This window comes from Balaenoptera physalus, assembly GCF_965194825.1.
Source record: "Balaenoptera physalus genome assembly, chromosome: 17".
NCBI lineage: Eukaryota > Metazoa > Chordata > Mammalia > Artiodactyla > Balaenopteridae > Balaenoptera > Balaenoptera physalus.
The window spans coordinates 51,415,860-51,442,836 of NC_138895.1; the positions used below are offsets into that span (position 1 = coordinate 51,415,860).

Sequence of the window (26,977 nt, forward strand, 5' to 3'; positions counted from 1 at the left end):
TCACATCTCCTCCTCCCCCCACTACACCAAAGGCCTGGATTAGGTGCCTAACATAGCACATAGCTCACTGCAATTTAATTCCCTGTTAATTCTCTACAGTCTCTTCTAGACCATGCTTCTTAACAGCAAAAACCAACTTTACACTTGTGGAATCCCTAGAGCCTAGCATAGTACCTGGCACTTACTCAATATTCATTCCACAAATATTTAAGCAAATTTTTAGAACGGAAGTGGTCAAGTTTTTTGTTTGTGTTGCCATTGAGGGCTCTGCCATCTCAAAAGAGCCGTAAGATCCTGACACTGCAGTTCCAGGCTCTAGAACAGGAGATACACATTAGAGCATGTCCTCTGGGTCTGGCATTGAGGCTGCTTTTGAACTGTCACCACACAGATGCTTTATATACCTTATTCTGCTTAATCTGTACAAGTCAGTCAAATAGTAACAGTATTCCCATTTTACAGATGGGACAACTAGGTCTTGAAGTACGTAAATAACATACCCAGGACCCCACAAGTGGTAAGTGGCAGAAATAAGATTAGAACTGAGATAGGTCTGAACTCAAAGCCTTGCCTTAAACTACATCTCTGTATGTATGGATGGCAGCTAGTAGGGCCAGCCTACATCTAAAAACCAGAATTCAAAACAGTGAGATAAACTAAAGTTAAAAAGAGTATACACTACAATTAACCCTTGAACAACACAGGTTTGAATTGCACAGGTCCACTTACATGTGAATTTTTTCCAATAAAAACTACAATACTATTCCATCCACAGTTGGTTGACAATCAGTGGGTGCAGAACCATGGATACAGAGCGCCAACTGAAAAGTTATATGGGGATTTTCAACCGCACCAAGGGTCAGTACCCCTAACCCCCAGGTTATTCAAGGGCCAACTGTAATATCTCCTACTAAGCAAAATTAATTGAACAAATGGTACTGATGTAACCAGTGAAATGACAGGAGGAGGACATCACCAAATTTGATTTTAGGAAAAAGCAAGAAAAATAAAAATGATTTCTTTATAAATAAAGTTGAAAGAACCAAAGTGATTCTTTGGTTCTTACCAGCCAAACTGATAAGGCTTAAAGCAGTGATTTTTAACTAGTGCAAGTTTCAAAATCTCAGAGTAAAACTTTCTCAAAATGCATTCGCCTTCCCCTTTACCAGGTTAAAATCACTATGTATAATGAGATCATGAAGTGTGTTGTTGATGAGGATATATTTCACAGGTGAATGATAAGACAGTAAAGATAAGATTGAAAATCAACATTTTGGAAATTGCCGCCTCTATGGCAGAATGTGAAGTGAACCAAATGACCATATTTCACTCTACACTCTTCATTAAAGGACAAAATTGTGTTCACTTACAATAAGCACGGAGTATTATTCATGTCTTTAGGCAAGTCATTTAATCTGATCATCATCACTTGTAAATTAAAGACAGTAACACTTGCCATACGTATTTAAAAGGAATGTTATAAAGATCAGAGGAGCTAATACAAATAAAAGTACTTTGCACACTCTCAAGTGTTATGAACTTTTAAAATTATTACCGTGTTATTATTGACTGTTGGGATGTTTCTGGTTGGCCTTTTCTATAGGCTGTCCCTATACTTCAAAGAACTGATAAAAGAGCTATCACAGTGGTTAATTATTTGATCAATCAATACCTTCTATGACTGCTGTCAGGGAATGTTCATTCATGAAATAATTAGAAAACTGCTGGAAAGGCTTAAAAAGTGAGATATTCAAATTCCAATTTAAAAGGCTGAGGTCTGCAGTCAACAAATATTTCTAACTTGTCTTGGCCCACATTGTTCTTCCTTTAGTTCTTCTAGATTGTGCTTGCTTTTATCATTACTACGTAGAACTTTGATATGATTCTACATTTTTCTTTTTGTTATATATTTTGTCCCTGGGGTACAGGTATATATTCAGAGCTGGAATTCTTTACTTTCACTATATTTGCTGTGTGGGCCATCTTGCAAGTTGGGAAGGACATGATAAGCAGCAACCCTTTGGCACCAAGCACCCTTGCCCCGAATGGAGTTTGAAAATGCTGATAAATAACTGATCAATGTCAGGATCTATGAAAACTGCTGCAGAATGAAAGTCACATTTGGATACTTATATTCTTCCTGTTCCATCCTGATAAGATGTGGGTTGTTAAGAAAAGAAGCTGAATTAGGAGGGTATTATGAAAGATACTGCCATGTAAAGAGAGGGGTTTTCACGAACATAGACTTTTGAACTGGGTTAAAGATGACATATTGCTTATTTTCCTGATGCTAAGAAAAATCCACACACATTTTAAAACAATGTCAGGAGAACCACACATCCCAAAGTTCTAGGCTCTGCAGGGTTCTCTGTGGATGTGGGCTAAGAACCCATATTTTAGAAGAAAAAAACAATATGAAAAAAGGCATGATGGCATATGACATTTTTAAGAATTGGAAGTAACTTTCTATATCTGGACTTTATGGTATGTGGAGAACGACAGAAGAAGATAAACCAGAAAGGCAGAAAACACTTCACAATGACTTTCCCAAGTGTGCTCTGAAGAACTATGTGGTCCCTCTAATGTCACAAACATTAGATTTAAAATTTCACTCTAAAATGTGTTTTTACAAGGACCTACTGTATAGCATAGGGAACGCTACTCAATCTCTTGTAATAACCTATAATGGAAAAGAATCTGAAAAAGAATATATATACATGTATAACTGAATCACTTTGTTGTACCCTTGAAACTAACACATTGTAAATTAACTATACTTCAATTAAAAAATAATAAATGTTTTTAATCATTTAAAACAGTAAAAGTAACTGACAGAAATGTTTTATACCATACAGAAAGGTAACCACTAATGCATGGACTTGTGTTTCCAGGTTGTCCTTTTTTTTTTTTTGGATGAACTCAGATGAAAGTTTCTCTAGCTATCTCTGCTTAACTGAACAATAACACGAGATTAAAGACAGGCAGTTAAAAACAACAACAACAAAAACCCGGTAACCATTTGTCTCTATTTTTCAGGCGTGACCCAAGATTTTTTTTTCCAAAACCAAACAAAAAGGAAAAAAACAATAATGCTAATAGTAACAATAATATAATAGAAGCTCTCTTGTTCGAAGTTAAGAACTGTTAGTTGAAAGCTGGTTAAATTAAGGAATCACAAGAAAAGTATATATGCCTTAAACTATTTGATTTCACTTAAAACAAACATTTACATTTATTTGCTAATCTTCTGCTATAAGGCCAAAATGTTGTCGTTGTCACACTGATTGGAGTCCCAAGACTTTCTGACATTAAAACAGCATAACGCGGAAGGGCGGAGTTCTAGTCTTTCACAGCCGCGCGCGCAAGCCTTCCTGCGGTTGCGGGGACGAACGCGTATTGCCTGTGGACCCCACGCGAGGCGCCGCAGCCACAACTACGTGCGTTCGCTACGAGGATTGCCCGCTTCCATCCAGTGTATAATGAATCACAGTATGAAGCAGAAACAAGAAGGAATCCAAGAGAATGTAAAGAGTAGTCCTGTTCCAAGAAGAACTCTGAAGATGATTCAGCCTTCTACGGCTGGATCGCTAGTCGGAAGAGAAAATGAGTTGGTTAAAAGCTTGTCCAAACGGAAACACTGGAATGACCAGTTAATATCTAAGACTTCCAGCTCTGGAGTTCTTACTGACCCAGAACATAGTGAAAATAAAAATCTTGGAGGCGTCACCCAAGAAGCATTTGATCTTATGATTACAGAAAATCCATCCTCTCAATATTGGAAAGAAGTGGCGGAAAAACGGAGGAAGGCTCTCTATGAAGCACTTAAGGAAAATGAGAAACTTCATAAAGAAATTGAACAAAAGGACAATGAAATTGCCCGCCTGAAGAAGGAGAATAAGGAATTGGCAGAAGTAGCAGAACATGTACAGTATATGGCAGAGATAATAGACTGAATCAAGAACCTCTGGATAACTTTGAATCACCGGATAGTCAGGAATTTGATTCTGAAGAGGAAACTGGTGAGGATTCTGAAGTAGAAGAGTCAGAAATTGGTACATGTGCTGAAGAAGTTGTCTCTCCCTCTACAGATGCAAAACCGTGTGTGTGAAATTCAGTAATACTGACTCTTGAGAAATATACTGCCAACATTCACCTCCACTGTAGTTCTTTGTAGCAGAGCAAATAACTTTATAATGAAAACTTGGACTCAGACTTCCTTGTTTGTATCCTGGGGCCCTATTATTGTATTAAAATACAAAATAAAAAATAAAAAAAAAAAAACAGCGTAACGCAACACCTATACTTTCTAGTTTTAACACACTTAGGGTAGCACAATCTGAGTGCAAAATCCTTATCTCTTTTATCATTCTCCCCAATCTTTTCATACTTGTTTGCTTACATCTAATTCTACAGAATTTGTTAACAATTCATGTTTATTGAACTTTCCAAAGCTCTCAGTTTAAGTTTTCATAGAAACAACTTTCTTTTCATACTCACATATTACTAGTTTCCACATATTTAATTAAATTACAGTCACTACAGTACTTCCCTGGTGGTCCAGTGGTTAAGAATCCACCTTCCAATGCAAGGGACACTGGTTCGATCCCTGGTCAAGGAACTAAGATCCCACATGCTGCGGGGCAACTAAGCCCATGCACCACAACTACTGAGCCCACATCCAGCAAACTACAGAGCCCAAGCGCTGCAACTAGAGAGAAGCCCGCATGCCACAATGAAGAGCCCACGCGCCAAAACAAAAGATCCTGTGTTCTGCAACTAAGACCAGGTGCAGCCAAAAATAAAATAAATAAATAAAAATTTAGAAAATGAATAAATTAATTAAAGTCATTACAATAAAAGTACTACTGGTACAAACAGCACTGGAAATAAAGACAACTGATCCTGGTGGCAACAGAAGTACGTGAGTGCATCAGACAGCAGCATACTAGCCATATGCATTTTGAATGCTACGGGTATCCACATATTTTAAAGGGTTGATAAATCCACAGAATTGGCCAGTAGTGAATTAAGAGAACTTCTGAAAAATATGCGAGGTAATTCTTTACTAAGTTTGATATAAATCTTCAACTATCATCTATATCCCAATTTAAAATGATGGGTTCATCAAAACAGACTTACTATTCCACTGATTTTATAAGTAATGTTATATATATTAACTTAAAAAAATTATACTAATAAAATAGACAAAAGTCAATTTTATCAATTAGTGTTGTACTTATGATTTTGTTTGGAAAATTGGCCCAGGTTTTAAACCATGCAAGGGTCTTGAATGTAAATATATATGAATTTTGCCATAGCTATTTTCCTATCGCCATTTGATACAACTATTTTGACAATTTCTTTTTTACTCAGTGTCATCATTTTGACGAAAAGAAACAAACAAAACATTTTTTAACTTTCAGTTTTTAAAATACGTACTCCATCTCCAAGCTTTACCTGAGGTTAAGGGGGATATGCCTATTTTTTGCATTTTAAATGGATATTAAGATGTTGATTTTATTGAAAATGTTGGAGCAGGTCAAAGTGGTCTGCTTTGATATATAACACTTCGGCATCTGGCCTTAGCATGCAGTCTATTGGGAGCCATTGAAAGTTTTTAATCAGGTAAGGAACAGAATCAGATTTGTTTTATGATCACTTTTGGAGAAATGTGGTTCGATTAGAAGAGAAACTGGAGGTGGAGATAACAATTAACAGATTATTGCACTATCCATCTCTTGCCTGAACGAGGATATCAGCTGCAGAAACACAAAAGACTGATTTAAGGAATATTCAAAAGTAGATTTAATAATTCCTGCTAAAATTTGGATTCTGGACCACAGGATAAGGAAGAGTTGAAGATGCCCTTGAGGTTTCCAGCTCCAACAACTGGATGATCAAAATGAGAAATAAGAGACTCAGAAAGTGCTCAGCACCTGGAGAATAACTGAATCAGACAAAAACTCTCACTTCTCACATTAGATGTTTAACAAAAGCTTAATTTGAATTAACTCCCCCCACCAACCCAAGCCATAACAAGTTACAAACACAAAAGCCTTTTAAAAATCACTTGGGTCAATAAAAATAATAATAATAATAATGGGTTCAGTTTCAAGATATCCAGAAGGCAGCTGAAAATATAACACTATGGTAGTAGGCAGAGGCACTACCTCCCTCCTTCCTAATGGAGTGGAGATCCTATGAGTAGTCGCCAAGAGGATGGATGTGATTATTCAGGGAGAACAGGTAGAGCAGCAGCCGCACAGCTGAGAATGCAGACTCGAGAATGCCGGTATTTCTCTTCACAGAAAAAGGGCAGATGGAAGAAGAAGAGCCAGCTGGGATTAAAACTGGCTGAAATGGATGTAAAGCAAAGGCAGAAGTGACCTGACTTGGCTAAAGCAAGGATCAACAGATGAGACAGAAAGGATCTACACTGTGGATATCAACTGGGCTAAGATGCTTGGAGTTTTCAGGGCTAAAGATTTTCAAATATCTGGGGGGCTGGGAGGCTCAGACTTCAACTCTCCTCACAGGCATTCATTGTGGAGCACAGTTTAAAATCATTCCTGGGAATTCCCTGGCGGTCAGTGGTCAAGACTTTCACTGCTGAGGGCTCGGGTTCGATCCCTGGCTGGGGAATTAAGATCCCACAAGCCCCGCGGCATGGCCAGAAAAAAAAAATCATTCCTATGGAGAGTCATGGAGAGTTTCTGGGTAGGAATTAACATGAATTGGGATGCCATGAGAAAGATAAATTGGACATCCCTGTGTAGTTAAATTAGAAAAGAAAAAACATAGATTTTGGTAGCAACTATAGCGTCCATTTCAGAGGTAGAAATGACAGCCTGAATTAAGATGTGGCAGTTAGCGTGAAAAAGCTGCTTGAACAGGACTTTGCCAGTCTGAGGAGCTGAGCAGGTTTTGGTGGGAATTGAGACCCTTTTGGGAGTATTTATTTGCGGGGAGTGACATGGAGGCACAGGTTTAATGATGGATTAATTTGGCAGTGGTAAACAGGATTGGACAGCAGGTAAGACTGCAAGTAGACAACTAAATTTGTTGTAACTGCGTAAGTGTTAAGTGAGAACGTGAAATAGCTTCTCATCGTCATTCCTTGGCAACATTCCACCGTGTTTTTCAGAATGGTGCTTCCTGTTTCTGGTCACCTGGTCCCAAGAGGTACTAGGACATGCTAGGGCACCCATCTAGATCAAGATTCCCCAGCTAGCACTCACCCTGCTCTGATCTAGGCTGGCATTCTACACAGACCCTCCCTCCCATCCACCTCCAATTTCACCACTTTCATTTGCTTGCCTTCACCTCTCTCCTACTCTTTGGGTGAAGTAGAAAATTTGGATGCTGTCAGAGCTATACACTATTTGTAGGTGTTTTCATTTTCTTATTCCCACCAAATCTAATAAAACAGATGGAATACTGGCCTAGGAATGAGATCTTGGTTTTAAAACTAGCTCTGCTACTGAGTTGTGTGGTCCTGGGCATATCATTTCATCTTTTCTGGCCTAAACTTTCTTACCTTGAAAATAGGGACTATCAATTAGATTAATGATAGTTAATTTTGAGAAACTATAAAAAGTTTGAACTCCCTTTCTCAGGAGATTCACAGCTGCACATACAAAATCTACAAACTTCAGGAGAGTCATAAACCCCCTTCAAGGTATAAACTCTTCAAGGCAGTGTTCTTAAAATATGTGTACAAGGATCACCTGCAGTGCTTGTTAAAAATGCAGTCCCAGACCCATCCCAAGAGATTTTGATTCACTACATCTGGGGCACAGGCCCAGTAATTTACATTTTTTACAACGTTTTCCAGGTGATTCTGATGCAGGTGGCCCATGCTGCACCAATATATCTAGAGGAACAAAGCGCTTAAGGCACCCTTGCGTTTCGAATTAAAAACTGTGGAACAGGTGCTCACTAAAATTCTTTCTAGATCCAAAGTACTGCCTCTGCCTCTGCCTTTGTGGGTCTGTATCAAGATAGGGATAATAAATAAAAATTAACTTCCAGGTCTTAAATCTCAATAAGTGTTGGTGCTACTAGCACAAACAAAAATATCTGAGTTGTCCCATTAGAGTGGGGAAATTGGTACTAAATGTATTTGTTTCAAGAGGGGAAGAAAAAGTTTGAGGGCTATTTACAATGTTAACTAGCTATTAAATGTTTACAAAGTCAAAATAAAATAAAATAAAATCCCAAATCTGTAATCTACAACTTTCTGAAGAAATGTAGGGCTAAGCAAGTGTCTTTGTGAACTGAAACTCTATTAAAATAATCAAAGATACCACACACAGCAACAGGTTTAGAAGTATTTACAGAATAACAGGGTATGAAAATTATAGTGCAACAATTTGAACTACCCTACAACCCTACAATCTAATGAATCCCAGCTTATTTACTGTTGTTATGTACCTCTACTAATATAGAAGCAGAAAAAATGAACACGTTAACTAAGGTTTTTATTAAGCACCCACAACTTCCGTGGCACTTTGCATAAAGCATTTTACTTAATTCTCTGTGAAGGAAGTATCACTTCCACCATATAAACGAAGAAAGTGATACCCCAAAGATTCATAGCTAGTTTAGCCGGGTCTGAGAAAACTGGCCTCCTAACCTGATTATTTCATTGTTATGAGGATTTCCCGACGCCATTCTACTTATCATCTCCACCCCATCCACCTGTGTCAATTTCCACAGGCATCCTTCCAAGTCCTTTTACCGATCCCAGAGATGGCATGCATTTCTCCAGTAGAGCCACCAGTTCTCGGCCCTTGCCTCAATTTCCCCCGCTAGGGCTCCAGAACAGGGAAGGATGGGAGGGGGGTGCGCCTTGCCCCGGTCTGAAGTCTCAGAGCATTGCCTTTGGGTAGCTCCGGAACAGAGCACTGGAGCAGAAACCCGGCTCCCTCCTCACCCCTCCCCGGGGACGGCCTCCCGGGAGCTCGAAAAGATGAAACCCTTCCGCACCGAGGACTCGAAGCCGGGCCTACACCGGGTTTCAGAAGGCAATGAATAAAATTTCCCACAGCGCTCCTGCGCCTTGCAGGTCCCCGCCACAACCCGCAATCTAGAGGCCAGGCGTGACTGTGGGGCGGGAGAGGAAGCAGCAGCAATATTTACCTCCTCCTGCTCGGGCCTGGCCGCTTCCGGCCTTTCCGGGTCTCCCATCGCGCAGACTCCGCCAGAGCTACGAGAGCAGACGGAACCAAGTGCCTCAAGCCACCTCCAACTGGGAACCTAGTGGCTGGCGGGTCCTGAGTCGGCCCCGACCCCTCCTACTCCTGCCGGCCCCGCCCCGCTCCACTCTCGACCTCGCTTTCTCGCCTGCCTATTGAGGGACTGGCCCAGCTCTGGCCTGGCCCCGCCTCCCCGGCCTCAGGGACCCGCCTGCTCCGGCCGGCCCCGCCCCACTCCGCTGCGCCGGCCCCACCTCCCGCCTGCCCAGTGAGTGTCTCCCTGCGCCTTCTGGCCCCGCCTCCTACGCCTCCAGGCCCTGCCTCCTCCGGCAGGCCCCGCCCCCACGCCGGCCCCGCCCCCTGCTTGCTCCCTGAGGAACTTGCCCAGAGGGGGCCCCCCCCCGCCACGCCCCCCCAGTCAGTGGCCTGAGGGATTCGGCTTTCGGCCCTTCCCGCGAGGCCGTCCTTTAGTCGCGCGGTGCAGGAGGTGCCCGGACCTGCCAGGTCGTCTCTCCTGGTCGAGACTCTCCAGCTAGCTCTCGCCGTGCCTCAGGAACACGGTATGTCGCGCTAACTCGGCCTGAGAGACCGCCAGGTAGCGGTCTGACCACACACAGGAGGAGCTAAAGAGGAGAGAGCGCTCTTCGCGTGTGGAACGGTAGTGAGGAGAAGCCACGCTCTCGGTGAGAAAAGAGGGCCGCACCGTTACACCACTGGTGAGGAGAGAAGGCTGCCCTGCTTTGTTCTTAAGCGACCGAGAAGAGGTCGGCGGAAGGTGTGCGGGAACAGGTCGGTGGGGCGTCGGGGTGAGGAGGGGGGCGAATGACGGAAGGCGGGGACGGGGTTTGAAGGCTCTGTGGAACTGGTTCAGCAAACTAAGCTTGTAGTGACACTTGCTCTTAGCAAGTGCCGGGCGCCGTACCGCGCTGTGAACCGAGCGGCGGGGTCCCGGGACGCCCCTGTGCCGTAGACAGCGATGCCCCTCCGCTTACGGACCAGGAACTCGGGCTTGGGATAAACCACTGAGGTTACCTAGCCCGAAGGCAGTAGGCTTGCAGGCTCCCTGCGAAACACTCTTTTCGAGGCCGAAAGTCAGAGTGTGGAGGGGGGAACGACTCCGGGGCTGCCGAGGGCCCCGCCTCTCAGGGGAGCTATCTAAAGATAACTGCCCACAGAAAGAAAAAATAGTCGGGTCCAAAAACTGGGAATGAGGTGAAAGAGAGATTTCCTTAAGTATTTTGAAGCTGAAATATTGAGGGAACCTTGTCATGCCTTGAACAACATGCACCTGTTCTGTGATTAGCTGAGGGAAGTGTGGTTAAAACAGGGTAGAAAATTAAGCTTTGAAAACGATGAAAGCTCTTTCTCAAACCTGTCCTAGAGTTGGGGGATGAGAGAGAGCCTTTCTTACTTAGGCAACTGCTAGGGGCCAAGTGCTGAGTAAAAACTTTTTCAAATAGTAACTTTAAATAATAGTTAAATAAGTACTGTGAGGAAACTGAATCTTAAAGAAGTTAGATAATTAATCGTAGGCCATGTGGCAAATAAACTAAGAGCAAGGATTCTACCATTTAATTAAAGTCATAAAACAGTATGTCTGCTGTATGTCAGGCATCATATTCGTATTGAAGATGCAAAAGTGAATGAGACTAGTGGAAAAGAACGTGGATCCTGGAGCCATATCATCGTGGGCCTGATTTCTAGCTCCCTTGTTTATTAGCTGTGCTACTTTGGACAAGTTACTTAGCCTCTCTGAGACTCAGTTTCCTCAATTGCTTCCTCATAAGATTGTTGTGTGGATTTACTAATATATTACTTATAAAGCACCCAGTAGGGTGGAAAATTACATTGGTAGCTTCCAAGTACACTAGTAATCAGGCCATCCTAGAGGTCATGGAACAGAAAGGCTCAAGTGAGTCACTTGAATCACACGTTTTATTAAATTAATTGAAAACATACATTAAGGGGAAAGAGATGGAGTGCCTAACCTATTTAAGATAGGATGTGGGGAGGGGAGGGAGTGGAAGGACCATACTATTCAAATGTTAATCAGTATTCATATATCCTGTCTTCGCTGCATCAGCCTTCCTGGCTGGTGGTATAGTTACAAAGGCCAGAGTTGAGGATGAGCATGGGGTTCTCAGCAGTGGAGCCAACATACACTTGCTCTTTTGGAGGGATGCAGGAGCAAGTAGGCCTGGTCACAGCTGTAACTTGCCTAAATTAGCCTGCTGAGCAGCAATGAGTTTTATCTGTGTTTCTTGGGAAGAGCTTTTGTGAGGCCAGAATAGATGTCACCAATTAGTGGTTGATTTAGGAGTAACATAGTTGTCAATCTGGAAGTGACATGATCCTTAAAGTATGAATGTTTAAGAATTACTTGGTCCTTGCAGCCCTTTCTATCTGTGACACTCTCATTTGTTCCATTATTTTTGTCTATGTTCAACACATTTATGTTCTGTTTATTCTATCTTTAACATGCCTCACAGGTTAATAACTTGTTTACCATTTATACTTAACATGTCTTATGAATCTCCTTATGTCTTGCAAGCTATTTGCTCCCATACTTAGTTTCTTTCAATTTTTATATTAGAATTGAATAATCTTAATACAGCAGAAACACATTTCAGTGCTTATTATATTGCCTGAAGCGTAGTAGGCAGTATGTATTAGTTTCCCTCAAGAAGTTTAAAGTTAACAGGAAGAGCAAATGTAAAATATTAAATGTGTAACTGAAAGATCTCTGGGAGTAGGAGGATTCTACATCTTCATAGATTCTGTGGCATATTATATTTTCCTAATATATTTGGAAACATTTCTCATCCCAAACACTGTTCCCATCAAAAGGTGGAGTCTTATTCCCCTTCTGCTGTGTTCTGAACATTTGTGTCCCCCAAAATTCTTATGTTGAAAACCTAGTGCCCAAGGTGATATTTAGGAGGTGAGGCCTTTGAAAGGTGATTAGGTCATGAGAGTAGAGCCTTCATGAATGAGATTAGTGCCCTTATATTGGATTGTTTGTTTTTCACTACTGAGTTTGTATGGGTTCCTTATATGTATTTTGGATATTAACCCCTTACCACATGTATGATTTGCAAATATTTTCTCCCGTTCAGTAAGTTGCCTTTCCATTCTGTTGATGGATTTCTTTGCTATGCAGAAACTTTTTAGTTTGATATAGTCCCACTTGTTTATTTTTGCTCTTGTCTTTGCTCTTGGTGTGAAATCTAAAAAGTTATTGTCAAGACCAATGTTAAAGAGCTTACTGCCTCTGTTTTTTATGATTTGAAATCTTATTTGAAATCTTCAAGTCTTCAATATATTTTGAGTTAATTTTTGTATATGATGTAAGATAGTGGTCCAGTTTCATTCTTTTGCATGTGGCTGTCCAGTTTTCCCAACACCATGTATTGAAGTGACTGTTGTTTCTTCATTAAATATTCTTGGCTCCTTTGTCAAATTAATTGATGAAATACGTGTGGGTTTATTTCTGGGCTCTCTATTCTGTTTCATTGATATATGTGTCTTTTTTTTTTTGTAATGAATCCTAGATATTTATTCACATCTGCATTAGTTTGCTAGGGCTACCATAACAAAATCACAGACAGGGTGGCTTAAACAACGGAAATTCATTTTTTCACAGTTCTAGAGGCTAGAAGTCCAAGATCATAGTGTTGACAGGTTTGGTTTCTTTTTTTTTTTTTTTTTTTTAGTTGTTTTGTTTGTTTTTTTATACTGCAGGTTCTTATTAGGCATCAATTTTATACTATGTGTCTGTTTTTATGCCATACCACAATGTTTTGATTATGATAGTTTTGTAATGTAGTTTGAAATCAGGGAGCATGATACCTCCAGCTTCATTGTTCTTTCTCAAGATTGCTTTGGCTATTTGGGGTATTTTGTGGTTTCACATAAATTTAGGATTGTTTATTTTATTTCTGTGAAAAATGCCATTGGAATTTTGATAGGAATTACATTGAATCTGTAGATTGCTTTGGGTAGTATGTACATTTTAACAATATTAATTTTTCCAGTTCATGAGCATGGAATATCTTTCCATTTATTTGTGTTCTCTTCACTTTCTTTCATTAATGTCTTACAGTTTTTAGTGTTCAGGTTTTTTACCTCCTTGGTTAAATTTATTTCTAGATATTTTTCTTTTTAATGCAATTGTAAATGAGATTGTTTTCTTAATTTCTCTTTCTGATAGTTCATTGTTAGTGTATAGAAACACAGCAGATTTTTGTATACTGACTTTGTATCCTGAAAATTTACTGAACTCATTTACTCTGAGGTTTTTTGGTGGAGTCTTTTGGGTTTTCTGTATATAATATCATATTGTATGTAAATAGTGACAGTTTTACTTCTTCCTTTCCAATTTGAATGCCTTTTATTTCTTTTTTATTGTCTGATTGCTCTTGCTAGGAATTTCAATATTATGTTGAATAAGAGTGGTGAGAATGGGCATCCTTGTCTTGTTCCTGATCTTAGACAAAAAGCTTTCAGCTTTTCACTGCTGAGTATGATGTTAGCTGTGGGCTTGTCATATATGGCCTTTGTTATGTTGAGGTACGTTCCCTCTATACCCATTTTGTTGAGCGTTTTTTTATCATAAATGGATGTTGAATTTTGTTGAATGCTTTTCCTGGATCTATTGAGATGATTATGTGGTTTTTATACTTCATTTTGTTAATGTGATATAATCACATTGATTTGCAGATGTTGAGCCATTCTTGCATCCCTGGAATTGATCCCACTTGATCATGGTATGTGATCCTTTTAATATATTGTTGAATTCAGTTTGCTTATATTTTGTTGTGGATTTTTGCATCTATGTTTATCAGTGATATTGGCCTGTAATTTTCTTTTCTTGTGGCATACTTGCCTGGTTTTGGTATCAAGGTAATGCTTTGAATGTTGGGTAGAATTCACCAGTGAAGCCATCTGGTACTGGACTTTTGTTTGTTGAGAGGTTTTTCATTACTGATTCAATTGCCTTACTAGCAATTGGAAATAGATTTTCTATTTCTTCATGATTCAGTCATGGTAGGTTGTGTTTCTACATTTATACATTTCTTATAGATTGTCAAATTTGTTGGCAGATAATTGTTCATAGCAGTCTCTTATGATCCTTTATATTTCTCGAGTATTAGTTATATGTCTCCTCTTTCATTTGAGTTTGAATCCTCTCTTTTTTTTTCTTGGTGAGCCTAGCTAGAAGTTTGTCAATTTTGTTTATCTTTTCAGAGAACCAGCTTTTAGTTCCATTGATCTTTTCTCTTGCCTTTTTAGTCTCTGTTTCATTTCTTTTCACTCTGATCTTTGTTATTTCCTTCCTTCAACTAATTTTGGGCTTCACTTGTTCCCCTTTTTCTAGTTCCTTGAGGTATAAAGTTATGTTATTTGAGATTTTTCTTGTGCCTTGATGTAGGCATTTATTGCTATGAACTTCCCTCTTAGAACTGCTTTTGTTGCATCCCATAAGTTTTGGTATTTCCATTTTCATTTGTCTCAAGGTATATTTTTAAAATTTCTCTTTTGATTTCTTCTTTGACCCATTGGTTGTTCAAAAGCATGTTGTTTAATCTCTACATATTCAGGAATTTTCCAGTTTTCTACTTGTAATTCATTTCTAGTTTCATGCCATTATGGTCAGAAAAGGTGCTTAATATAATTTCAGTCTTCTTAAATTTGTTAAAACTTGTTTTGTGGCCTAACATATAATCTGTTCTGGAGACTGTTCCATGTGCACTTGAGGAGAATGTGTATTCTGTATGGAATCTTTTATATATATATGATATATATATATATATATATATATATATATATATATATATGTAAGATCTATATATATCATATATATATCATTTACATATATTTTATATATATTCATCCATATGCTATAACATGCCATTTAAGGCCAATGTTTCCTTATTGATTTTTCTGACCCAATGATCCATCCGTTGATGTAAGTAGGGTATTAACATTCCCTACCATTATTTATTTATTATAAATTTATTTATTTATTTTTGGCTGTGTTGGGTCTTCGTTGCTGCACGCGGGCTTTCTCTAGTTGTGGCAAGTGGGGGCTACTGTTCGTTGCAGTGTGTGGGCTTCTCATTGTGGTGGCTTCTCTTGTTGCAGAGCACAGACTTTAGGCGCGCGGGCTTCAGTAGTTGTGGCATGAGGGCTCAGTAGTTGTAGCTCATGGGCTCTAGAGTGCAGGCTCAGTGTTTGTGGTGTATGAGCTTAGTTGCTCTGTGGCATGTGGGATCTTCCCGGACCATGGCTCGAACCTGTGTCCCCTCCATTGGCAGGTAGATTCTTAACCACTGTACCACCAGGGAAGTCCCCCCCTACCATTATTTCATTGCTGTGTATTTCTCCCTTTAGGTCTGTTAGTATTTGCTTTATACATTTAGGTGCTCCTATGTTGGAGTGCATAAAAATTTACAAATGTTATATCTTCTTGTTGAATTGACCTCTTTATCATTATGAAATGCCCTTCATTGTCTCTTATTACAGTCTTTGTTTTAAAGTCTATTTTGAAGATGTTAAAAAAAAATAGCAATTATACTCCAATAAATATGTTAAAAAAAATTAAATAAAGTCTATTTTGTCTGGTATAATTAGAGCTATCCCAGCTTTCTTTTGGTTTCCATTTGCTTGGAATATCTTTTTCTATCCCTTCATTTTCAGTCTGCGTGTGTCCTTACATCTGAAGTGATTCTTTTGTAGGCTGCATATAGATGGGTCTTTTTTTTTTTTTAAATCTATTTAGCCATTCTGTGTCTTCTGATTAGAGAATACAGCATATTAGTGCCCTCATAAAAGGCTCCAAAGAGCTTCCTCGCCCTTACCGCCATGTGAGGATACAATAAGAAGTCTGTGACCCAGAAGAGGGCCTTCACTTGATCATGCTCAGACCCTGATCCCAGATTTTCAGCCTCCAGAACTGTGAGAAATAAATATTTATTCTTCATACGCCACCCAGTCTCTGGTAATTTGCTATAGCAACTGCAGTGGACTAAAATACCTCCCTTTGGGGACTTCCCTGGCAGTCCAATGCAGACTTCACCTTCCAATGCAGGGGGTGTGGGTTTGATCCCTGGTTGGGGAACTAAGATCCCACATGCCTTGCAGCCAAAAAAACCAAAAAACATAAAACAGAAGCAATATTGTAACAAATTCAATAAAGACTTTAAAAATGGTCCACATCAAAAAAAAAAAATCTTAAAAAAAAAAACCTTCCTTTGAATGTGAGCTATCCTTAGTGACTTACTTTTTTTAAATAATTAATTAATTAATTAATTAATTTTTGGGTGCTTTGGGTCTTCATTGCTGTGCACGGTATCTCTAGTTGCGGCAAGTGGGGGCTACTCTTTGTTGCGGTGCACAGGCTTCTCATTGCGGTGGCTTCCCTTGTTGTGGAGCACAGGCTCTAGGCATGTGGGCTTCAGTAGTTATGGCATGTGTGCTCAGTAGTTGTGGCTCGAGGGCTGTAGAGCGCAGGCTCAGTAGTTGTGGCACACAGGCTTAGTTGCTCCACAGCATGTGGGATCTTCCTGGACCAGGGTTCGAACACGTGTCCCCTGCATTGGTAGACAGATTCTTAACCACTGTGCCACCAGGGAAGCCCCATGACTTACTTTTTTTCCCCCAGTTTTATTGAGATATAATAGACATACAGCACAGTATAAGTTTAAGGTGTCCAGCAAAATGATTTGACTTATATAAATTGTGAAATGATTACCTCAAGTTTAGTTAACATTATAATCTCACATAGATACCAAGAAAAGAAAAAGAAAAACTTTCTTCTTTGTGATGAGAACTCTTAAGAGTTACTCTCAACTTTCCTATATATCATACAGTAGTGTTAACTGTAGTCATCATGTTGTACATTGCATCCCTAGTATTTTATCTTATAATTAGAAGTTTGTACCTTTTGACCATCTTCATTCAATTCCCTCTTCCCCCACTCCCCTGCCTTGGGTAACCACATATCTGATCTCTTTTTCCATGAGTTTGGTGGTGTTGGGTTTGGGGTTTTTTTCTGTTGCTTTGTTTGTTTGTTTTTATTCCACATATAAGTGAGGTCATACAGTATTTGTGTTACTCTGTCTGACTTAACTTATTTCGCTTAGCATAATGCCTTCAAGGTCCATACATGTTAAGCAAACATTTTTTTATGGCTGAATAATTATATGCCACAACTTCTTTATCCATTCATCTGGTAATGGATACTTAGGTTGTTTACATGTCTTGGTTATTGTAAATAATGCTGTTATGAACATGGGGTGCAGGTATCTCTTCAACAAAATGTTTTCATTTCCTTCATATATATGCCCAGGAGTGAAATTGTTACTGACCAGACTTGGGTCCACTTATTTGATGCACAGCAAAGCCAATCTACTGACACCAGGTTGTGGTGAAGGAAAGTACAGCATTTACTACAGGGCACCAAGCAAGGAGGATGGGCATCTCGTGCTCAAAAGACCCAAACTCCTCAATGGATTTTAGGGAAGGGTTTTAAAGGCAGTGTGAGGGAGAAGGTCATGGGGTGTGTGATCAGCTTGTGCACAGTTCTCTGATTGGTTGAGGGTGAGGTAACAAGGTGGTATTTCAGGGATCTCAATGATCAGTTTTCTGGCTCCAGCTAGTCTTGGGTCTAGTGCTGGTGGTCAGCATGTAGTTAACTTCCTCCACCTGGTGGAGATTTTACTATCTGCAGAATAACTAAAGGATATGGCTTAGGATATTATCTATAGCCCTTGAAAGGAATGAAAGGTCCTTGACTTTGTTTTATAGCCAAACTATTATTATTTTGTCTTGCTTGACTGCTTTTCTTTGTTTCTGCATTTTTTCACATCTCTGATTAAATTTGCTCTTTGGAACTCAGGGAAGGCTTAGGAGGCTAAAGCTTTTCTACAAACAAGAGTTGGGGGTCACAGGGGTTCTGTCCCTGGGAAGACCCTGTAGGGTCCTGCTTGGTTTCAGAATTGCTGGATCACATGGTAGATCTATTTTTAATTTTTTGAGGAACCTCCATACTGTTTTCCATAGTGGCTGTATCAGTTTACAATCCCACCAAAAATAGCACACAAGGGTTCTCTTTTCTCCGCATCCTTGCCAACATTTGTAATCTCTTGTCTTTTTGATGCTAGCCATTTTAACAGGCGTGAGTTGATATCTCGTGGTTTTGCTTTGCATTTCCCTAATGATTAGTGACGTTGAGCATCTTTTCATATACCTGTTGGCCATTTCTATATCTTCTTTGGAAAACTATCTATTCTGGTCCTTTGCCCAATTAAAAATCAGTTTATATGCTTTTTGGCTATTATATGAGTTCTTTACATATTTGGGGTGGTTTGCAGATACTGTTTTCACATTCTTTGGGTTATATTTTCATTTTGTTAATGACTTCTTTTGCTATGCAGAGCTTTTTAGTTTGATGTAGTCCCACTTGTTTATTTTTTATTTTTTTGCTTGTTCTTTAGGTGTCATATCTGAAAAATCATTGCCAAGATCCATATCAAGGAGCTTTTTTCCTATGTTTTCTTCTAGGAGTTTGATGGTTTCAGGTCTCATATTTAAGTCTTTACTCCATTTTGAGTTAATTTTTGTGAGTGGTGTAAGATAGGGGTCTAGTTTCATTCTTTTACATGTGAATATCCAATTTTCCCAGCACCATTTATTGAAGAGACTGTCTTTTCTCCATTCAGTATTCTTGGTTCCCTTGTCAGATGTTAGTTGACTGTATATGCATGGGTTTATTTCTGGGCTCTCAACTCTGTTCCATTGGAGTGACTGACTTTTAACAAATAGAATCCATGTCTTTCAAGTCTAGTTCATAAAGGACAATATAGACAGCTTTTGCCTGGTTTTCTTTCTCTCTTTTGGAAAGTTTGCCCTTAGAACTTAGGTACCATTCTACAGGAAGCCAAAAACTAGCCCACAAAGATGACATGGAGAAGCCTATGTGGGAAGGAACTGAGGCACCCAATCAACAGGTAGTATCAACTTCTCGATGTGTGAATGAACAAACCGTCCAAGGATTCCAGCTACCAGCCATCAAGTCTTCCTTCCACTTGAAACCCCCAGACATCATGGAGCAGAGACAAGCCATCATGATTGTGTCCTGTCCAAATTCCTAATGCACAGAATCTATGAGCATAATGAATGATTGTTTTATACCACTAAGCTTGGAGATAATTTGTTATGCAACCATAGTAACTGGAACAGCCTCCATTCCACTTACAGAAATTTGTGTGGTAATGACTGAAGAAGGCAACTTAGCTTATGGTACAGAAAACGTATAATTTCAAGCTACTGGTGGCTTATTGTGTACCAATAAGATGGATAAATCCTCATTTCTCAAACTTGAATGATGTCTCAAACTTTTTTTTTAAATTAATTAATTTATTTTTGGCTGTGTTGGGTCTTCATTGCTGCACACGGGCTTTCTCTAATTGCGGTGTACGGCTTCTTACTGTGGTGGCTTCTCTTGTTGTGGAGCATGGGCTCTAGGCGCACGGGCTTCAGTAGTTGCAGCACGCAGGCTCAGTAGTTGTGGCTCATGGGCTCTAGAGCACAGGCTCAGTAGTTGTGGTGCACGGGGTTAGTTGCTCGGCGGCATGTGGGATCTTCCCAGACCAGCGATTGAACCCATGTCCCCTGCACTGGCAGGTGGATTCTCAACCACTGCGCCACCAGGGAAGCCCCTCAAACTCTTTTAAAGAAAAAAAAATTTAGTATTGACTTAAACTGTATATATTGTTACATAAGTATGTACAAACGTAAGACCAATTATAAACTCCTTATTCTTAGAGCTTTATACAACTAAAAAATAAAAATAAACACAAAGAAGACTGTAGGAATGATAAAATTCAAATTTATGACAGTAAGCAATGGATGATGTTTTGCAAAAACTATATTGCATAGGCATGAATTTTATAATGACCATTAATGAAGCGTGTCCTTTTGCATTCCAGCCATGGGATAGATGACTCCATTTTCCCACAACAACAGCTCTCCTGTATATCACTTGCCTTTCATGAGGAACAAATGCATCATTTATATATTAAGTTTGCCTCTTTAGCTTTCAATCATTTAAAGGAATATTACTTGGCATCAGTGCCATCATAAATGGTCATCCTGATAATCCAAGATATATTTATTAAAAATAAAAATAAAACCCTTGCACAAAATTGGCAGATCCTAAACCCTAGTTTGAAAAGCACTGGAGTAGATGCTTCTATATTTGAGGCATTCATTTATCACGCAGGAAGACCTCCAATGTGGGGGGAAAGGGTAAATTTGGAGACGAGAAGATTAGTTTAAAGCCAGTTGAAATAGGCCAGGTGTAAGATAACACATGCTTGAAATAAGGCAGTGGGGAATGTAAGGAGGAGACATGCATGTGAATTAAGTAGGTATACTCAAGATGATTTGATCAGTGATTAGATATGGAGGGTACGTTAGAGGGATGATTCTAGGATGCCTACAAGTTTCTAGTAGAGAGAGAGATTAGGCAGTTAGCAATGCCTTTCACCAGTGAAGGTTTAGTAGGAAATTTTTCATGTCAGGTTTATATGTGTTGAGATCATGGTGCCTATGACAAATCCAACTGGAGGTGTGTAGTAATGCGGCCCAGAAGTGACTGGCTCAGCCGTAGATCTGATCTAGCTCTGCCACCCTCAAAGCCATACTGAGCTGTACTGCACATCCACCATAAATAAAGCATTTGTCACAAAAGAATTGGCAAGCAATGCAGTTTTTTTTTTTTAGGTTTCAAAGTACAAAAAAACTTTTTCTTCCCTTAACTATTTTAGGGTAAGTTGCTGCCATGTCTAAGCTAAATACAGAATAATGGAAGCAAGGCTGCTTTCTTTTACTCATTATAATAAGTGTGAGAGCACTGGAAGGACAGTAGTAGTTTTTTGGTCACAGAGTAGCATAGTATGACTTAAAATTTTAGAGGTGCAGAGCTCCAGGTGATGATAAAAATCAACAGTGAGGTTACAACAGTATTTTTCTAAACTGGATTAAAGTTGGTCACTGAAATTCATTTATTCATTCATTTAATAGATATAAACATACTGGGTACTAGAGAGGCAAAGGTAAGCGAGCCATGATTCTTACTCTTAAGGACCTTACAGACTAGAGGGGGAAATCAAGCAAGCATATGCTGTTCTGGGAGTACAGAGGAGGAGCATCTAAACCAGCTTTGTCAGGATGGAGGGAGAGCTTCTTGGAGAGGTGGCTAAACTGAATTTTTAAGTATGAGTAGAAATAAACCATTCCAAGATGAAGGGCCATGAAGAGAGGGCAGTAAGGTCAAGCATATCTGTACAGGCCTCAAGGTGACAGAGGACATACCCACAGGGGACTGCAAGTCTTTCAGTATAACAAGGGAGCAAGTAGAGATAAGGCTGTGAAGCAGGATGGCATTTGTGAAGGGTCTTATCTGTTGTGTTAAGGAGTCCTGGACTTTACCTTAAAGGCCATGGGAAATCAATATATTTTAAACAAGTGAGTGAGTGACAGGATTAATATGCATTTTAGAAAGATTGTTCCATCTACCTATCAAAGTGGAGCAAAACAACAGAGAAATCAGCTAGTAGGCTGTTGATGTAGGCAAGATGATGGTGACTTAAAGTTAGACAAGGACCTGGAGAGAAATAGGTGAATTCGAGAGATGAGGGTTTAATAATTAGAGGACTTTATGGCTAACTTGAATGTGGGGGTGAAGAAGTTAAGTATGATTCCATGTTTCCAACTTGGGAACTATATAATTTATTGATTCATAAATTATTTTTGAGCCAGGCACCATTCTAAGCACTGGGCTTAAAAGAAGTAAACAAGGATACAGTTTCTGATGGTCTCTGGTCTTGAGGTCACTGGAGAAGTTAGACAACAAGCGAGTGAACTAGTTTCAGATAATGCATGGACCAAAAATGGTGGGAATTGCACCTGTGCCTCTGAAGCTTTAAAGGTAAAGTCATAGCTGTAGGAAAGCAATGGCTAGGAGTTCTTTGTTATTCTCATGAGCTTTCATAAGTCTAAGGCATTGTGGTAGCGGAAAAGTGCAGAATGACAAAAATTGTATGAAAATCTTGGTTCTCCTCTTTCACTTTCCCAAATCACTTAAACCTTCAGCTGCTGTACCTTGAAATAATATCAGTAAGTTTTTGCCTCCCTTATTTAATGTTCCAAAGTAGTTCTGCTAAAATTTTATTTAAAAATTAATAGAATCTGTTTTACAATCTTTAAGATGCTTCCAGAAAGTTCATATGATCAAGAAAACTTACATACCTATCCAAGACAAGCTTTTCTCTATCTTGCTTTACTACCTCATTAATTGTAAATAATACAGTAGTTCCTTATCTATTAGAAGCCTTTAAGGAATAAATTATTTCTTTCATTCAACACATATGAGTGCTTACTTTGTTCCAGGCCCTGTATTTCAGGTTACAGAATTTCATTTGACATCCTAAACCTTATCAACTTTGATTGTATCTTTTAAAACAAAATGCATGCTTCTCTGCCGTTTTCCAGTGTATACAGAAGTTTTTAGTGAAATGAATAGTTATCCTGAGCTGAAGTATTGATAAATGTTAGTCTTGGGTGCTGTTTTTGAATTGGATGGGTCTCCTGCCATGTCATCTGTGTAGCAGATACATTGTTTGCAGTATTCAGATTTTCAGACCTGGTACTACCAAATGTTTCTACATTAAATGGCTCCATTCTACTTTTTGAATGTTTGCTAGCTTCCTTGATCCTAATTTGCCACTTCTAATCTGTCGTGAAGCAGAAACCCAATGATCAAACATTCTAGGAATCAAAGCCTCTGCTTTCATTATTGTACTTAGATTTTGGTGCCTGTTTTTTGACACAGCTGTTAGGACTATTTTTACTCACTCTTCCCCACCCCAATCCATTTCTTGGTAATTGAGAGGATTCTTATGGTTTTTAGGTGGGCAGAATTCTTAATGAAACATAACACAAATTTAGGTATTTGTTATTTAAAGGTACTAAATAAATGTGTAAAAAACGATCACATAAGCCTTCCATTTCTATAAGCAGTAAACAGATTTCATTACACAATCTGAAAATTTTTACCTGAGAGCTTGACACTTTGTTTACAAAGTTACTTTCCTAGGGCTAATTCGTAATACTCAAATGTAATCAGAACTATGCCATAATTTTGCAATAGACAGTGCATTTAATCTTCATAGTCAAATTTCATCTTCCCCTTGAAGAAAGCATTTCAAATACACAGCTTGCTCTTTTTCCTGAAGAGTTCCTGCATGTACCTACATGCACTACATAAAAATACAAACTATTGATTCAAAGAATCCAGTTCAGCAACTAGAAATAATCAAAAATACATTCTGAAAAAGATTCAGAAAATTATTTTACCCATGAAAGACATTTACTATTTTAGAGCAAGCAGCTTGTTACAACTCATGAGAAAACTTGCAGACAAGAAATTAGTTTTTCATTATGTATGGTGCTTTTCATTTTTGAAGACTTAAAAGTAGGTACCATGGTTGATTTTAGAAAATTCCCAGATCTTCAGAGTTCTTATTATCCTCAGGGGAAGTTACTAAAATACAAAAATGTTTTTCGTAGAAATCTTTAGCAAAAAATATATGAATCACTCTGCCTTTTCATAATCAGCCAGACTCTCATTGGAGTATTTCATTATTCTATGACTGTGATATTGTGATTTATAATAAGCAATACATATTTGGTCTTTATCCCTGTTTCTGGTGCAGAGCTCCCCAAACCCTCAGAATTTTCTAAGTGATGAGAACAATGTTGCTTTCGTTATGTTAATGAGGTGACTTTTGGACCACTCATAAGGATGGGGGCTGGTTGCCAGGGGAACCAACCTTGACTGGGTTGGAACTTTCAGACCCACCCCCGACCTCTATGCAGGGAGAGGGACTGGAGGTTGAATCAATCACCAGTGGTCAATGATTTAATCAATCATACCTGTGAAATGAGGCCTCCATAAAAACCCAGATAGGCAGGGTTCAGAGAGCTTCAGGGTTGGAGATGTGGGGAGAGGACATGGAAACTCCACACCCTTTCCCCATGCTTTGCCCAGTGTTTATCTTCCCTCTGGCTGTTCCTGAGTTACATCCTTTTATAATAAACCAGTGACCTAATAAGTAAAATGTTCGAGTTCTGTGAGCCGCTTCAGCAAATTAATCAAACCCAAGGAGAGTCATGGGAACCTCTATTTATATAGCCAGTCAGAAGTATAGGTAATAACTTGGGCTTGCAACTGGCTTCTTAAGTGGAGGGCAGGTCTTGTGGGACTGAGCCCTTTACCTGTGGAATCTGATGCTGTCTCCAGGTAGATAGCGTCAGAATTGAGTTGAACTGTGCATTGCTTGGTGGTATGGGGGAACCTCTCTCCATACACACACACCTACATACTGGAATTGGGTGCTCAGGACCTTTAATGACCAACTCAATTATAATCGTATCTTCCACAAAATAGTGTAGCCCAATGTTCAGGAATGCAAGCTCCAGAATGCCTGGAGACATCTCACTTCAGCACTTACCAGCTGTGTAACCTTGAGCAAAATTTTTAATCTGTGTCGAGTTTCCTATCTGTGAGGATGGTAATAGTGCCTATCTCATAGGATAAAATGAAATACAGTAAAGCACTTGACAAACTGCCTAGCACATAGTAAATACTCAATACAAGTAATTAGAGACTTCATGTTTGCAGTGATAACAATCCAGTAATTTTTTTTGAATCTCATGAGGTAACGTAAGATTCTTTGCTTATATTTAATCCAAGGTATTTTGAAATGAGTAAACACGTCACATTTAAAATACATTTCTACATTAATCAAATGATGTTTAGAGAAGAATTAATCTCTATGTTCATACCTACCTACTTAGGTTAATGTAAACATTGAAAATATTTTCAATCACTACCCAGGCACAGGAGGAAGAACCTAATCCAGGCGTAGATGATTAACAGAATTATCTTTCCATAGGTTTTAAAAAGGAAAGGTTTGGCTCTGGGGCGTTTACCAACAGGGGGCTTTATAGTCATGAAAAAAAGGAATGCTCTTTGGGCAGTGTTTCAGAATCACCTGGGATGCTGTTAAGAATCAAGATTTCTGTTCTCTACTTATGAGTTACTGAATCAGAATGTGATTGAGAGGATGAGCAAAGCTCATCTATTAACAAGCACAAGAGAATCACACATTCAGAAGCATAAGAACTACTGCCTCAAGGAAAGATCTCAGCTTGAGTTTAGACCTAGATATTGCTGACTACCTCTAAACACACAAAAATAATATCTTTAGGAGAGAAATCGTATCTTCAGGGGCAAGTACTAAATAGTGAAATTATGCTATTTAAAAATCCTCTCAAGTATGCCCCAGGAAGCCATTTATACTGGGTAGTCTTGATATTCAGATAATTCAGGGGAAAGAAATAAAAGTAGCAAAACTTTGAAAACCTTCAGTAAAGTTCATTCTTGGTCTTCTATTCCTAAATTTGTTTTCAAGTCTATTAGATTTAATCACTAAACAAGACCAAAAGAGAACTTTATTTTACATGACTTTATTTTACATTTAGAACCATTTTATGCTTTACTTAAAAAAAAAAAAAAAAAAAACTCTGATATTTCTAAAAGCATTTTAACCAAAATTTTGATTTAGGAAGACTTTAAGACATTGTGCATTATTTTAAATACTTTCATTCTTTCAATAACTATTAAAAATAAGTTCACAATTAGGGTTTCAAATGTCCTAATCATATCTAGTTTGTTTCCATTTAATATTTTATCAATTCCATCATGTGCATACAGAAGTTTTTATCTCTTTCAGACACATCGATGAAAATCAGCTCTTACTCTAATTACTATTTCATTTATTCAGAAATAGCATTTAGACATAAAAACCAATGTCTCATTTTGTAAAGTAAACTTTGGTTAATTTACACATCTCATACATCATATGTTGTGTATGTTTTAAGTAATACAATGAATTTCACTACTGTCACTTTAGTTTTTAATACTTATTTTGTCAGCAGGGCTGAAAATATCACATGGTTCAGTCTTCTGAAGGAAGTTATATATATATAACATATATATATATATATATATATATATATATATATAAAATAAAGCATAGTGCCTTTGAACATGAAAAACATCCCAAAGGCCAGGAGTCCTATAAAGGAACTGAAAGGTAGGAAAGACTCCAGAGAATTTCTTTCCTTGGTTTTCAGTATGTAAAGTGACTGGTTTAAGTCACTTTACTGAAGACATGGTGAAGAAAACAGTGTTCCTTATTATGCCATTGAATAAAGCTACTAAAACCACAAGAATTCAGAGATAATGGTCCTAAGCTACATAATTAATAGGTCATCAAAAAGAACCTCTCACTTAGTTATCAAATATAAGTGTAGTAACTTCCTATGCCAAGTAAGGCTCACTTTACTTCCCCCATTTGTAAAAAGAAAAAGTGGCCTGGCCAGTGCCATTCAGGATTCTCTGCTAACTGTAAAATGTGGACTGATTTCCTTCTGTTTCTTAGAGTCCATGTGTACATTCAGTTCTTTAAATCAAAATTTTTATGCACATAACCGTGTTGGTATATTGCCCTTAGTTTAAAAATGTACAACTACATAAATAAAAACTGTTTCTTCAGTATTACTTGACATTTCTTCTGTAATTTCTTTATTTAAAAAAGTAAATGTAACAAGATACTTAAAAAAGGCTAGATACAAAAGTAGTTAAGCTG

General features: G+C 38.7%; 1 protein-coding gene, 1 long non-coding RNA gene and 1 pseudogene across 6 annotated transcripts in view; 2 read left to right on the forward strand and 1 right to left on the reverse strand.

Annotated features, from left to right (window-relative positions):
- Positions 1–9,374, reverse strand: part of RRM2B (ribonucleotide reductase regulatory TP53 inducible subunit M2B) — a 37,429-nt gene extending 28,055 nt beyond the window's left edge. Inside the window, exon 1 of one of the 3 annotated variants that reach the window (XM_082434331.1) lies at positions 9,142–9,374. In XM_082434331.1, the coding sequence (XP_082290457.1) occupies positions 9,142–9,189 (48 nt within the window). In that variant the 5' untranslated portion in view covers positions 9,190–9,374. The remainder of the gene's footprint in view (positions 1–9,141) is intronic. The other 2 variants (XM_082434332.1, XM_082434330.1) reach the window with 2 other exon arrangements.
- On the forward strand, positions 3,329–4,250 carry LOC309647214 (geminin pseudogene; annotated as a pseudogene). The gene has a single exon. The product of its transcript is annotated as a geminin pseudogene (transcript).
- Positions 9,375–9,624: 250 nt separating the features above from the next.
- On the forward strand, positions 9,625–26,916 carry LOC309647229. Of its 2 annotated transcripts, none has more exons than XR_014255868.1 (2): positions 9,625–9,986; positions 13,917–26,916. It is a non-coding gene; the product is annotated as an uncharacterized lncRNA (long non-coding RNA). The 2 variants fall into 2 exon arrangements; XR_014255869.1 differs by having other exon boundaries at positions 9,625–9,913.
- Positions 26,917–26,977: the final 61 nt, after the last annotated feature.